This window comes from Lepidochelys kempii, chromosome 11 (genome assembly GCF_965140285.1).
Source record: "Lepidochelys kempii isolate rLepKem1 chromosome 11, rLepKem1.hap1, whole genome shotgun sequence".
NCBI classification, from domain to species: domain Eukaryota; kingdom Metazoa; phylum Chordata; order Testudines; family Cheloniidae; genus Lepidochelys; species Lepidochelys kempii.
Window position 1 is genome coordinate 72962682 of NC_136390.1, and position 16073 is coordinate 72978754.

At 45.6% G+C, this 16073-nt stretch overlaps 1 protein-coding gene across 1 annotated transcript in view; it reads right to left on the reverse strand.

Moving 5' to 3' along the window:
- LOC140895914 (aryl hydrocarbon receptor) overlaps window positions 1-7164 on the reverse strand; it is a 131221-nt gene extending 124057 nt beyond the window's left edge. The window contains exons 1-2 of the mRNA XM_073306818.1: window positions 6776-7164; window positions 4171-4358 (exon numbers count right to left, since the gene is read on the reverse strand). Of these exons, the coding sequence (XP_073162919.1) occupies window positions 4171-4358; window positions 6776-6816 (229 nt within the window). The 5' untranslated portion in view covers window positions 6817-7164. The remainder of the gene's footprint in view (window positions 1-4170; window positions 4359-6775) is intronic.
- Between the last annotated feature and the right edge of the window lie 8909 nt (window positions 7165-16073).

Here is a 16073-nt window from a genome sequence, read left to right on the forward strand (position 1 = left end):
AGAATGCAGGCAGTGATGAGGGCCTGCTGAGAGGCCTGTGTTGAGAAGCCCAGGAAGAGGGAAGACACCATTTCCACCATGGATACTTGTACCTCTCCACTTGGGGAATATTAGGCCTTGAGATGGAGTCAAAGAAAGTATTGAAATGGCTCTTGGAGAGCCAACAACAAAAAGCACACAAATAGCAACAGGTACAGCTGCCAATCAACAACCACAAATGATGTGGAGACTAGCCCCCCATCATCAAGCCCAGCAGGAGAGTCTTGTGCAGCAGATGGCGACTTTACTGCAGCCAGGGGGCACTCCGACCACCATACTAGCAGAATCCAACCCTGGCTCCATGCCATCTGGACTCCTGCTGTAGCTTACCAAGATGGGACCTGGGGATGACCCTGAAGTGTTCCTAGTGACTTTGAGTGGGTGCCCACCACCACACATTGGCTCCCAGGGCACTGGGCCACCCACACTGGGCCTGCCCCGTCAGTTTATCGCAATCTTGACCACTTGGACGCACTAGATGATGATAAGGTGAAGGCAGCAATCCCAACCAAACTGGCATCAGACATGAAACATAGTGACAGTGTTTCTGTCGAGAGTGTTATCCTTCTGGGGCCAGACCAAGAGCAGTGGGCCAACGCCTCAGAGGTATCGCCTGGCGGTGGTTGGAACCTGACAAGTGGTCTGGGGCCCAGGTAGCAGAAACCATAGTCCTGTTGCACTTCACCCAGATCCCTGCAGGGGCAAGGAATGGGTGCGACAACACCAGTCTGTAACGCGTATGGATGCTGTAGGGCTGATGGAAGATTACTTGGCAGCAGAAGTGGGGAACCACGATACTGAAAGCCTGAAGTGTCAGTGGTACGAGATAAACTGGCTGGAACAAGCCCAGAGGATACTGACGCCCATCCAGAACCCCCACCAATCACTCAGACTTGACACAGAGGCTGATAGCTACTTGAGTCCTGCCCTGGCAGGGTGAAGTCCTCCGGGCAGGGACTGGCATGGTGAAAGTGGACCTGAGACCGTTGTTATGAGTGTGGACAAGAGGCATTTTCTGAAGGGATTGCCCCTATATAGATTATAACGGCAGATAGGGATGGGTAATTAGCCCACGGGCCCAGAAGAAGGCCCCAGGGAAGCTCGGGTTTCCCGTGCATGTAAATGGAACACCCATGGTGGCTCTGATTGACTCTGGATGTAGTCAGACCCTGTTCTGAAGGGAGCTGGTCCCAGCCTCTAAACCAAACTGGTCCCAAATACACTTACACCTGGCTGTTAGGCTGGGCTGCCCTGCAAACCAGGGTTACCCCATAAATTTCAGTCCGTTGGTCTTACCACCTCAAGGTAAAGGACAGCTGGAGGGTCAGGGTGAACTCACCCTGCATTGGATGGGGACACCCACCCCATCACAAACCCTCAAACAAAACCAATGCAATTTTTAAAGAGCCCTGCAATTCCAAACAATCATGTGCTTTGGTATTAAAATGCTTCTGTCAAAACATGGCAAATGAACAGCTCACACACTTCATTTTTTTCTCATTGGCGTAACAATGAAAAATCTTAATATAAAATAGTATCTCAAAAATATACTGTGAGGAAAAGATAAAACACATTCTGTATGCATTTCTATTTGTCTCCATTAATAAAACACCTATGTTCTATGCCACTGAGAATCAGTTATTATGTGTATTTTAACGGCATGGGCCAACAGTGCCAAATAAAATGAAAGCAACTGAGGATATTTTAAACAAGAATGACTAAGGCTACACTTTTGTTGGCCATGAAACTTATCTTGAAGCAGTTTAGTTTAAAAGCTACAAAAACATAGTGCTAATTTAAAACAATCGATGCAGAGACAGCTAAATTATGTTCAGTATCCAGGATTAAGTTGGTCACTTAAAGAGTATAACAGGGAAAAAACCTGAAACCTTTAATCTGAAACTGTTTAAGTGCTATCGGCAGAAGTGAAAGTAAGCTGGTCTGGTCCGGCGTACCGGCAAGAGCCAGTACACTGTGCCGGACCGGCTTCCCCAGGCTGGCTCTTTAAAGGGCTCAGGGTTCCCCGCAGTGGCCAGAGCCCTGGGCCCTTTAAAGCGCCGTCTGAGCCCTGCTGTCGGAGCCCTGGGGTAGTGGCGGCAGGGCTCCAGCTGTGATTTAAAGGGCCTGAGCTCCGCTGTGGTAAATCGCCCCTGAGTCCCGGGGCTCCCAGCTGCCTCTGGGGGTGATTTAAAGGCTCCCGGGTTCCCAGTTGCAGCTGGAGCCCTGGGGCCTTTAAATCTTCAGGTCAAGGCCACACCCCCTGCTCAGGGCTCCGGAGTACCGGTAAGTCCTTTAAATTACTTTCACCTCTGGCCATCAGTGGTATCAAATGTGTGTGTAAAGGTATGTCTACACTGCAATGTAATCCCAGGTTTAGTGGGACTTGAGTTAGGGAACCCTGGGTATGAGTGTCGACACTGTATTTTAACCCTATGCTAAGACTTTTCTAACCCATGTTTGAACCTAGGACTCTGGCACCCACACTATAATGCACAGAGCCAAGTAACCATATTGCAGAGTCCCTAGTGCCCCTCAAAATATAGCTGCTCTAGCCCTAGGATGATGGTGCACTGTGGGGAAACTTTACTGCCTGCCCTGCACGTTATCAGGAAGCAGCTCACTTTGCAAAAGGCTTGATGGGTTTGCTCTCCATTGCAAACTCAGGAGGCTCTCTGACAGATCTGTGCTTGCAGATCGGTGATCAGAAGAGAATGGGTTAATGCTGCCCTGAGCTGCTGCTCTTAGCAAAGGAAGGTGGCTTCCATTTTCAAAAGAGTGGATCGCAGATTGTTGGGATAGAGAGGACTAAGGAAGCTGTCCCATAGAATTGTGGGATATTTTCAACTGACTCCCGGGACCCGAGTCAAGCGGGACTGCATCTACACTGCAAAGCAATAGGGCTCAGATGCTGGGTTCCAGCTTAACTGGGATCCTGGGTCCAAGCCTTGGGTTAGCACAATTGCAGTGTAGACGCCAGGGGAGTTATGCCTGAGCCCGGGCCTTAAACATGGGCTTATGCTGCAGTGTAGACACACCCTAAGTAAACAAATGCATCAAAAACTACACTCATTTTGATCAGGAACTCTGACTTTAACAGGCAATAAATTGACTACTAAACTAGAGACGAGGTTGGGGAGGGAATATATTTTATTGGACCAACTTCTGTTGGTGGAAGGGACAAGCTTTTGAGCTCCACAGAGCTCTTCAGGTCTGAAAAAGCACTCTGCGAAGCTTGAAAACGGGTCCCTTCCACCAACAGAAGCTGGTCAATAAGATATTACTTCCCCCACCTTGACTCTCTTATATCCTGTGGCCAACACAGCTATGACAACGCTGCTCAATTAGATGCATCCTGAGCACTGAGATCTGGTATTATTAGTCTGCTATCTAGGCTTCCTAATAGATTTGATTCCTCTCGTTCCAGTATAGTATTCTGAATGGGAACAGATTCTGCTCCTCTGAGCTCTTCGGCTCAAGAGATAAAAATTAGTACTGAAAAGTAAGAAGAGGACAAGCCCAATTTGAAGACTATTGCGGCAGGAGATGCCATTGTACTGCCAGGGAATTACCATGCTGTCCTCAGAAACAGGGAGTGCTTCTCTCGCCAAAATTCAATCAAGCTAAAACACATCTGATCCTGGAGCTAACTGATTTTAGACAAGATTCCATGTGCCATATTTCAAATAAAAGGCTAAATACAGAACAGTTATAAGAGATCTGATGGAAGGGACATGCTCAGTCTTCTGGGACTTCTGCTTTCCAATGCAGGAAAATGTAGCACCAGATAAGCATGAAGTTTCAGAGGGCTTTTTACCTTCCCAGTAGCTTCCCTTAATATGAGTGTGAAGTGGCAGATCCACATTACATTGTGTTGGTGGTGAAAGTCCGTTTTAATGTCTGCAGGTGTGGGGGTGAGTGAAAGGTGCCGGCAACATACAGGAATCAGATTTTCACAATAACCATTCCCTTATGCAATGAAACAATCTTCTTCTGCCAGCATGTTAACACAAAGGGTGAGATTTCCCTGCAGTGTGTACCTTGCTGGTCCTGTTGCAGTGCTGAAGGGAAAATGGTGTATTTAATAGGAAAGGGCCCACTCCAGTCTCCCACCCTCCCACAGTTTGCTCTTACTGTTGAAGAAGTTCTTGGCCCTGAGGTAGCTGACACTGAGGCGCAGGATGGAGAGTTTATCCAGGGTAGAGATGACCTCTTCGGGGAAAGGCAACAAGCTAGCCAGCCGCTCCAGCTCCGAGTTCAGCCGATCCCTATGGCGCTTGGAGGGGTTCAACTTCACACCTTCTGGGGGTGGCGGCTTCACTCTGCCGGGGGGAGGAGCAAAGGAAGACACATCACAAACACACCTGCAGAGTTCACAGCACTCTCCAGCACACAGCAAGGGTGTGAGAAGGGACTATGACAATTGGCATTCCTGCGAGGGCTGCCAGACTGCCGACCTCCACTCTTGATTTCTTAACAGAATGGGAACTCTTACTTCAAGCCCTTATTCATTCCTGCTATTCATATGTTTCTAGCACCGTGCACCCTGATCCCCAGATGAATAACATATGGTCCCTGCCCCAAGCACTTACAATTAACCCCTTTGCATCAAAACAAGAATGAGCTGCAGTTGTTCTTCATGATCCCAGTCAAAGACCTGCCAATAGTGGGGGGGAAGGGCAGCGGGAGGGCAAGGGCCATATGTACACATGTGGGTAGAAAGCACAAACCTGAAGTTCATTGTAGCCTTCTGAAGATGTACCACATTATTTTATCAATTATAAAATAATTCGGAGTCTCACCACGAGAAAAGGCAAGGGATAACCTGAAATCCACACACTCAGTCTGTGTGAGCATGCTCAGTACAAGCCAAGCAACAAGGGGGCACGTGATCCTGCATGCCTCCCCCCATCACCTCTGATTTCAGTTGTTCCTGCCATCAGGCTACCAAACTGCCCAACCCTAACAATGGCCTCTGTTGGTTACTTTTCATTTACCCATGCAAAGGGCCTTGCGACTTTTTCCAAGGACATTTATCTATTTCATTTTAAACAAATGAATCCAGGTTCAAGAGGACACTTGCTCAATGCATGAGGTCGGGCGCCCTTCTTGCTTGCCTTCTGAATCTACTTTAGAAGCTTTACGAGTTTCAACCTCTTCCCTTCCATATTTCAGCCTGCTCTCGTGGCTGCAAGGGAGCAAGTGTGAGAATGTGACTGGGCAATCCTGGGACACGGAGTTCCAGCCATTCAGAGTTTATACTGGTCCAAAAGGCTTCATATTTTTAATATATTTTAAAGATTTCTAGCCAGCACTTTAACTAAACTTTTTAACTGAGTGTTAAAATTGGCCATTCGTCCCAATGAATGGCTGCAAATCAACAGACAAACCATTTGTGCTGGTTAAATTAATAATTAGCTCATACTACATGATAACCAGTCCTTTATTTTAACTGCACTGACATTTTAGTAAATTGTGTCTCTTGTACCTATTCCCTAACCATGGAAAAGCAAACAATGAAAATAGTTTTGGATGGTACACATGTGGGTAGAAAGCACAAACCTGAAGTTCATTGTAGCCTTCTGAAGATGTACCACATTATTTTATCAATTATAAAATAATTCGGAGTCTCACCACGAGAAAAGGCAAGGGATAACCTGAAATCCACACGCTCCAGTTACAAAAAGAACATTTGTTTTTTTTTTAAAGTCAATAAAATAACTAAGGCACCTCTTTTGATTCCAAATATCTGCCATGGTAACTTCTTTTAGGGCATGTTCACAGGATCCGATCTGGTCAATGGGACAACTTAAAAAGCCACCCTTTCCATCATTAATCTTTGGGAAGGTTATCAACTAAAAATAGGTCAGCCCTTGAAAGGACAACTATTGTTCACTAGTATCTTTTTCAAATGGAGGCTACTGATAATTTAAACAGAGTTCTTTATCATAACATGCCCCATGTGAAGTCTTTGAAACCTTTATATAAAACTTCCAGACCAACTGTGGGTGATAGCTCCAGCCTATCTTGTACGGAAGATGTGACATATGGTGCAATAGCCATATGTATGCAGACCATACAACATGCAAATGTACGCAGACCATAGATCGTGCCTATGTTTTCAACAAATATCCTGCATAGGTTCTCATGAAAAGGACTTTTTTAAGGTTGGGGAGGGAGTTCATTGGCACCATTTTACCAAGGCAATTTCACCGTGCTGGCATTGCATCACAGGGCCTCATCAGGCTCAAACTCTGGCTTTTCCTCCTTGGCAAGGAACATCCACAGCTGGGAAATACACATAGAAATCTAGTTTCAACCGCTGCCCAGCGGAAATCCGTAGCAGCGGAGCTAGGGAGCGATGAAATGAACGAGGGGTTTCAAGAAAAAAAGAGAGAGAAGTCGGCTTGTGAATGCTGCAATGGGGGGAAAGTCCGCAGGAGGCAGACCGCCGGTAGCTCCGGGGCAGGCACTGGGGTGGGAGGCAGAGTCCTTTGGCAGGCGGGTTGGATTCATTCTCCCTCCAACCCAACACATGCTCTGTCAAGTTTTGGGAGCTAAAGGGGCAGAGTGCTGCCTGGAGAGCAATGCCACCTCGCTCCCACCCCGAACGTGCACCCCAGCTCCAGACACCCACCTCCCCGCCAGCCCTGTGCTGCTGCCCCCAAGGGAGAGCTCCCTGCCAGGGGGTCGAGCCAGCGAGGCAGGTTCCAGCCTCCCCCTCCGGCTCCCTACTTACGTCCTCTGCACGGGCTTCCTCCTCTTGCGCCCCGCGTACATTGTCCCTGTCTCCTCGGAGCCGCCTGCCTGCCGGCTCAGCGCAGAAGAACCGGGGGACCCCGGCCCGCCCGCACCAAGCCACTCAGGGCAGCAGCCGGCTGCGCCTGGCTCAGCGCGCTGCGCCCAGGGCGCCCAGGGGTCGTGCCAGCCGGGGGCGCATCTTCTCCACGGCCGGCTGCTGCTGACCTCCGAGCCGCTGGCCAGGGGGCAAGGCAGCCCTAGCTCCGGGGCACCGCAGCCGCTTCTGGCCGGGCCGGGACTTTCGGGCTGCTCATCGCTGGGCAGGGCGCAGACACGGTCGCTGCCGCCGGGCTGCAAAACTCCCTCGCCAGCCAGCCGCGCTTATGCTGCTGCTCCAAGCGGCCCCGCCTGTCGCCCCCTGCAAGTGCGCTCCCAGCGGCTAGCGCACCCAGCCGCCGCCGCAGCACGTTAGGCGACCCCCAGTAGGCCAATGGGAGCAAGGAGAGAGCCGGCCGCCGGGCATCTCCTGGGAGCCGGGCTGCGCCTCCCTCTCCGCTGAGCAGGAGAGGAGGAGGAGGAGGGATGAAGGCGGGCAAGGCAGGCGGCGGCTCCGGCTCGGGCTGAGTGAAGCCTCCAGGCTTGGCTGCTGTTGGCGCAGGCGGGTCGAGGTCGGAGCAGGAACCTTGTTGCGCTGGGGCTGCGGGGGCAAGAGCAAAGTCCCAGCGCAACGAGGCTAGGAGAGGAGACTGGAGTGTTTCGCTTGCTACTGAAAGTCCCTGAAAGGGCTGGTTGCCAGCTGAGCCCCCTCCACACACACACTTGTGCCAGGCGAGAGATGGAAAAAAGGCAAGCCAGCCAACTGAAAATAATGCCCCTGGCTGAACGCTGTATTAGGACTGGATGCAAGAATGCTTTTTCATAGCCACAGGGACCACTGTGACCAGCTAGTCTGACCTGCATAGCACAGGCCACAGACCTGCCCCAACATCATTCCTCCAGCAGTCTTGATTTAACAATTGTCAGTGATGGAGAATCCACCACGACTCTTGGTAAGCTATTCCAGCAGTTACTTACTCTCACTGTTAAAAATGTACACCTTAATTCCAGTTCGAATTTGTCCTGCTTCAACTTCCAGCCCTTGGATCATGTTAGACCCCTCTCTGCTAAGTTGGAGAGCCCATTATCAAATATTTGTTCCCCACAGAGCTAGTTATAGACTGTGATTGAGTCACCCCTTCAACTTCTTTTTGTTAAACTAAATAGATTGAACTCCTTGAATTTATCACCCTAAGGCAGGTTTTCTAAGCCTTGCGGCTCTTCTCTGAATCCTCTCCGCACCAGAACTGGACCAAGTGTTCCAGCAGCCATATACAGAGGTAAAATAACCTCTCTACTCCTACTCAAGATTCCTCTGTTTATGCACCCCAGGATTGCATTAGCCCTTTTGGCCAGAGTATCGCACTGGGCTCTCATGTTCAACTATCCACCCAAATGTTTTTCAGAGTCATGGCTTCCCAGGATAGAGACCCCTATTCTTGGCCTACATTCTTTTTTCTTAGCTGTATACATTTACACAAAGCGGTATTAAAACACATGTTGTTTGCTTGTGCCCAGTTGGCCAAGTGGTCCAGATCGCTCTGTATTAGAGACCTATTCTCTTCATTGCTTGAACTGAAAGCACAGTCCTTGGCTGCTTGTGCAAAAGGAATTTTTTTTGTTTTCAAGACATTTCACAAAATATTATTTTGAAAAAATGATTTTTTTTAATTTTCCCTCTCTCCATCTTTTTGCCACTGAGTGCAATAAACTTAATAATGTCCAGGCAATGTCCCTCCAACTTTTTCCTTCTTCCTCTCTAACTTTTCAAACCTTCTCCAACTTTGGAAAAGTTGCAAGGTAGCAAAAGAAAAAGAACAACTTTCTGGCACTTTTAAAACATCCTCAACTTTTGCGAACCATGCAGCCTTGATCCAGCCCCCTTGTACAATATTTTTTCCACAGGACCCAGACTCCAGAGTTTGGCAGCTGAATTAAGGACACCTGGGCAACTATAAATCTGGCATTTCCCCATCTTTTACATTCTTAATTTTGAAACCAGAGTAACATTCTTTGTATGTAGTCCTTGTATGTAATTTCTGTATATATTCATGTTTGGGACAAGCACCCAGAGACCGGTGTAAGTGCTTATGATCTAACTGAAACAGAAAAATAAAGGAAAAAATGCATTGCAAATACATTTTGAACATCCTGTAATGGAACAAACCCCTTGGTGGGCTGTCATCTTTATGACATGCATCTATGAAAGACATGCTTGATCCAAAGCACATTAAAGTCAGTAGAGAGACTTCCAATGACTTTAGCTGGCTTTGGATCATCATTCTATTCCAGAACCCCACTTTGAACAGCGTACTTATGCATAAATAAGTGCACATCTGTACAGGGATCAGCACCCGTAACACACACCTTAGAGCTACTGCTCCTTTCCACCTTTTCCCCACCCTCCCTTTCTTAAGGAGAAACTATCTGCATCAATAGCAAGCAAATCCCATGGCTGGCAGAGGTGTTCATGCTTAGAGTGCTGACTCCCCCACAGACCAGCTATGTCAGTTCTGCAGCTTCATCTGCCTTCACAATGAATCCCTGTTCTGAGTATCTCCCTCAATATTTTGATCACCTGGAGCAAAAATCTTTCTGGTGTCACTTACCTGGTGCTTGAATTCAATTTACAGCTTTCTCTGGGGACCACATTTGAAAACTGTGCGTTTAAAAAAACAACAACAACCTATAATGCCTTAAATATCTCAACATATCACATTTTGCTCTCTAAATCCTTCTACTTAAGAGGGAAAATATTTAGTACATAAAACATTGTATTGTGTGATATACTGTACCTTGTGGGAACTTGCTAAATTGTCAGACTTTGCCTTTACATCATTTCCCACCTCTCAGTATCATCATCAGTGCAATCTGTTAAGGACAGTTGAGGAGTGAAGAGTTTGGAATCAAATAATTGTAGAGATAAGACCAAGAAAGCAACACTGTTTAGATTCCAGTGCATTGTAGCACTGAACAACAAGAACAGATACTAGAACTGTGTTTGGAAGAGCCTGTGTCATACTGTTCAGTGTCTTTGAAGAGGGAGCTCAGACAGAGAAATGGACAATGTCTGCAGTTTCTCTCTCCTCTGTGCAGACAACCCCTCCCCCAATCAACATGCTCTCTCTGTCCAGGTTTTGCGGCGTAACTCAGGTGCTTGCAAATTCAAAAGTGAGAGGCTCGTTCCAGTGAGCATGTTCCAGCAGGTGCCCATAGTAGTCTTGCTCCAGGCAAGAACTGAGTGGACAGTCCACTCTTAACTACACCTTCACTTCACCGCCTTTATATTGCATAAATCCTATAATTCTCCCTGGGAATAACTACATGACCACTGGACTGAGGATCACACAGGGCAGGGTCAGGCCTGATAAGAAAAATCAGACAAAAGAACTTGGTTCCAGTGTGGAGCTTCCATTCCAAGGAATGTGTCAGCTCCATGTGGGGCAACTAGTGTGGCCACAAACTTGTGTCAGCAGCATCCTGTCTCGAGGCCTTGCCACAACACTTCCCTGAAATGAGTCCCTGCTGAAATACAAATGCTTCAGGGCTTTCTGTCTGGATCGCAAAATGCATGACAAGCATTAATGGACTCAGCCTCACAGCACCAGAGCAGCTGTGGTGAGGACCCTGCCTCCAAAGCTCCCCCTGAGGTGGCCCTACAACACCCCACCCTGACTTGTCTCCTGGCTCTCCCAGTAACTCTTCACAGACTAAACTATTTAAAACAATATTCCCCTTCTGGAATCACATGACCCACCAGTCACATGACATCATTTCCCACCCCTGGGGAGAGGAGAGCTCACTATTCCATTGGTGGAGCTGTGATCCATACCCTGAAAGGGACAGTTACCTTGTGACAGCAATCTTCTAGCGCAGTGATGCCCAACCTTACGACACCTAAGCACAACCTTGTGTGGGTCAAACAGATTCTACATAATTTAATAAGATTTAAAGTAGGGCTGTCTATTGATCGCAGTTAACTCATGCGATTAACTCAAAAAATGTAATCGTGATTAAGAAAATTAATTGTGATTAAATCGCACTGTTAAATAATAGAATACCAATTGAAATGTATTAAATATTTTCTACATTTTCAAATATATTGATTTCAATTACAACACAGAATACAAAGTGTACAGTGCTCATTTTATATTATTTTTATTACAAATATTTGCACTGTGAATATGATAAACAAAATAAATAATATTCTTCAATTCACCTCATACAAGTACTGTAGTGCAGTCTCTTTATCGTGAAAGGGCAACTTACAAATGTCGATTTTTTTTGTTACGTAACTGCACTTAAAAACAAAACAATGTAAAACTTTAGCGCCTACAAGTCCATTCAATCCTACTTCTTTGCTAAGACAAACAAGTTTTTTTACATTTATGGGAGATAATGCTGCCTGCTTCTTATTTACAATGTCATCTGAAAGTGAGAACAAGCATTGCAAAGTTTTATGTGCCAGATATGCTAAATATTCGTATGTCCCTTCATGCTTCATCCACCATTCCAGAGGATATGCTTCCATGCTGATGATGTTCGTTAAAAAAATAAGCGTTAATCAAATTTGTGACTGAACTCCTTGGGGGAGAATTGTATGTCCCCTGCTCTGTTTCACCCGCATTCTGCCATATAGTTCATGTTATAGCAGTCTCAGATGGTGACCAAGCACATGTTCGATTTAAGAACACTTTCCCTGCAGATCTGACAAAACGCAAAGAAGGTACCAATGTGAGATTTCTAAAGATAGCTACAGCACTTGACTCAAGATTTAAGAATCTGAAGTGCCTTCCAAAATCTGAGGGGGATGAGGTGTGGAGCTTACTTTCAGGAGTCTTAAAAGAGTAACACTCCAATGCGGAAACTACAGAACCCGAACCACCAAAAAGAAAATCAACCTTCTGCTGGTGGCATCTGACTCAGATGATGAAAATGAATATGGGTCGTGTCACGGTTCCTCCCCCACTCTGAACTCTAGGGTACAGATGTGGGGACCTGCATGAAAACCCTCCTAAGCTTATCTTTACCAGCTTAGGTCAAAACTTCCCCAAGGTACAAAATATTACCCCCGTTATCCTTGGACTGGCCGCTACCACCACCAAACTAATACTGGTTACTGGGGAAGAGCTGTTTGGACGCGTCCTTCCCCCCAAAATACTTCCCAAAACCTTGCACCCCACTTCCTGGACAAGGTTTGGTAAAAAGCCTCACCAATTTGCCTAGGTGACTACAGACCCAGACCCTTGGATCTTAAGAACAATGAACAATCCTCCCAACACTTGCACCCCCCCTTTCCTGGGAAATGTTGGATAAAAAGCCTCACCAATTTGCATAGGTGACCACAGACCCAAACCCTTGGATCTGAGAACAATGAAAAAGCATTCAGTGTTTTACAAGAAGACTTTTAATAAAAAATAGAAGTAAATAGAAATAAAGAAATCCCCCCTGTAAAATCAGGATGGTAGATATCTTACAGGGTAATTAGATTAAAAAAACATAGAGAACCCCTCTAGGCAAAACCTTAAGTTACAAAAAAGATACACAGACAGAAATAGTTATTCTATTCAGCACAATTCTTTTCTCAGCCATTTAAAGAAATCATAATCTAACACATACCTAGCTAGATTACTTACTAAAAGTTCTAAGACTCCATTCCTGTTCTGTCCCCGGCCAAGACGACTACAGACAGACACAGACCCTTTGTTTCTCTCCCTCCTCCCAGCTTTTGAAAGTATCTTGTCTCCTCATTGGTCATTTTGGTCAGGTGCCAGCGAGGTTACCTTTAGCTTCTTAACCCTTTACAGGTGAGAGGAGCTTTCCCCTGGCCAGGAGGGATTTCAAAGGGGTTTACCCTTCCCTTTATATTTATGACAGGTCGGTCTGCACTGTTTTGGATTATTATTGAGCAGAACCCCTCATCAGCATGGACGCATGTCCTCTGGAATGGTGTGTGGTGTTTAGATGTTGCTTGTAATTATTAGAATTGGGAGCACTGGCTGTTGGGAGTCTGAAAGGACAAGAAATAGGAAGGAGGGGGGAGGAGTTGAGAGGCTGGGAGAGAGCTACAGAGGGTCCTGCAGCAGCTTGGTAAAGAGGTTTCCACTTGAAAATAAAGTCCTGTTGAAGCTTGTTAGTACCTTGCCTGGTTGATACAACATTTTGGTGATGAGGATGGATCTTCTGCCTCTGAACCCACCTGCACCCTTTCTGCAAGCCCAGGTGAGCCTCCAATTGCTTTTACTGTCTGGATCCATATGTTTGAGACTTATCTGCTTGCAATCAGTGCTACAGAGATTTCTGAAGTAAGACAGCGTGCTCTGCTAATCCACTGCCTTGGAGCAGAAGGGCAGCATATATTTTACACTTTTCCCCTTGCAGATTCTCTAAATATGAGACTGAACTCATGGCATTAAATAATTTTTTTGTGCCAAAAGTGAATGTAGTAGCTAATTGCTACAGATTTTGCCAATGTGAGCAGAAACCAGGGGAAATTATAAGGCAGTATATTGCTTCCCTGAGGAGTCTGATTGTAATTTGTGACTTTGGGAATTTGGCAGATGAGAGGATTAGAGACCAGTTTATGGAGAAAAAACCATGCTTCGTGTAAGAGAACGCTTACTTCTAGAATCACAATTTACACTAGAAAAAGCAATAACCACTGCTACTCAGATTGAGTCAGCTACAGCTGAAGCCAAAATAATGAGCATGGATATAGGAAGCACAGTCAAGGCTGTGACTCCTTTGCAGAAAAGTTCACTATTGCTGCAGACAAATTATTACAAGAGGAAAACTAATGAAAAACCACCGAATCAGCAAATTCAAAATACAGTAAGAGCATGTTTTCGCTGTGGATCCCCACAACACCTTGCAAGCTACACAGGATGTCCGGCAAAAGTAGCTCAGTGCAATCATTGCAGAAAGATTGGACATTTTGCTAAAGTATGTCACAGCAGCCAGTTCAATCAACAGGTGCATGCAGTTACAATACCAGATGTTACTGTGCTGAGCGTGGACAAAATCACTACTGCGCATATTCCAGAACAGATAAAGTGCACTGTAAATGTTTTTGCCATACCCTCAGGCAAACTACACTCTATTCAGCTAATGTTGGACACTGGCTCAGCAGTATCTATACTACCTGATTCCATCTATCTGCATTATTTTAAAGATGTACCTCTTATTGAACCCAAACTTAACTTGGTGTGCTATTTGAAAAAACATATTCCAGTACATGGCTGTCTGCCAGTAATAGTTACTTTTGGTGATTGCTGTGTAACTGCAGAGTTCTACATTGTCCACAAAGGCACTCCTATCCTTGGCAGAAATTTAGTGACTGCTTTAAATCTCAGGGTAGTTAATGGATGAATTGATCTTCCTCAGCAAAGCACTCTTGCAGTACACACACCAGTTTCAGCTGGGACACAACACCAGGTTGAGGAGAAACTCAGCTGTGCTTATGGGTTTCTGCATAAAGTTAAAATGCAGAATAATGTGATGCCAGTACGACAGAAGTTACGGCGCTTACCATTTTCAGTCAGGGAAGCTGTTTCAGAGGAACTTAGAAAACTTGTTCAAAAGGACATTATTGAAGAGATTGACTCCTTGGAATGGGTTTCACCTATAGCAGTGATGCAGAAGAAGGGTGGAGGCATTCACCTTTATGTGGACTTAAAGGAGCCAAATAAAGCTATTGTGATTGACAGCCATCCTCTTCCTCACATAGAAGTAGTATTTGCAGAACTCCATGGAGCAAAGATGTTTTCTACTCTTGATTTGTAGAGTGCAACCACCAGGTTATGTTGCATGAAGATAGCAGAGACTTCACAGCATTTATTACACATGAGGGACTATTTTGTTTTAAACGTGTTCCATACCTTTTCGCATCTGCCCTAATTGCTTCCAAAAATGATGTAATTGATTCTGAAGAATCAACATGGAGTTCAGTGCTATCTGGATGATATTATCGTGTTTGGAAATACTTCTGAGGAGCATGAAAATAACCTGCAGTCTGTACTAAACTGCATCAGCAGAGCAGGCCTCCAGCTCAATCGATCCAAATGCAAATTTAGACAAACTGAACTCTCCTTTCTGGGGCATACAATTTCACAGGCTGGTCTAAAACCTGATCCAGATCATATCCTGGCAATTTCAAATGCTCCTCCTCCAACAGATCTGCAAACCTTATTCCCAATTATGCTTCTGTCATTGAACTATTACGGGAATTACTATGGAGAAGTTCAACCTTAGTGTGGACAACAGATGCACAAGCTAGTTTCGAAACTGTCATAAATATAAAGGGATGGGTAACCACCTTTCTGTATACCATGCTATAAAAGCCCTCCTGGCCAGAGGCAAAATCCTTTCACTTGTAAGGGGTTAAGAAGCTATGGTAACCTCGCTGGCACCTGACCCAAAATGACCAATGAGGGAACAAGATACTTTCAAATCTGGAGGGGGAAAAAAGTTTTTGTCTGTCTGTGTGATACCTTTGCGGGGAACAGATCAAGGATGCAAGCCTTCCAACTCCTGTAAAGTTAGTAAGCTTAATCTAGCTAGACAATGTGTTAGATTTCCTTTTGTTTTTTGGCTTGTAAAATTCACTGTGCTGGAGGGAATGTGTATTCCTGTTTTTGTGTCTTTTTGTAACATAAGGTTTTCCCTAGAGGGATTCTCTATGTTTTGAATCTGATTTCCCTATAAAGTATTTACCATCTTGATTTTACAGAGGTGATTCTTTTACCTTTTCTTTAAATAAAATTCTTCTTTTAAGAACCTGATTGATTTTTCATTGTTCTTAAGATCCAAGGGTTTGGGTCAGTGTTCACCTGTATCAATTGGTGAGGATATTATTATCAAGCCTTCCCCAGGAAAGGGGGTGTAAGGCTTGGGGGGATATTTTGGGGGAAGACATCTCCAAGTGGGGTTTTTTTCTGTTCTTTGTTTAAATTGCTTGGTGGTGGCGGCATACTGTTCAATGACAAGGCAAAGTTTGTACCTTGGGGAAGTTTTTAACCTAAGCTGGTACGAATAAGCTAAGGGGGTCTTTCATGCAGGTCCCAACATCTGTACCCTAGAGTTCAGAGTGGGGAAGGAACCTTGACAGAAATGGTGAAAGACTGGATTGTACATAGTCCAGTACTTGCACTATTCAGTCCTGCATTGCCCACAATTGTAGCTACTGATGCTTCTGATTATGG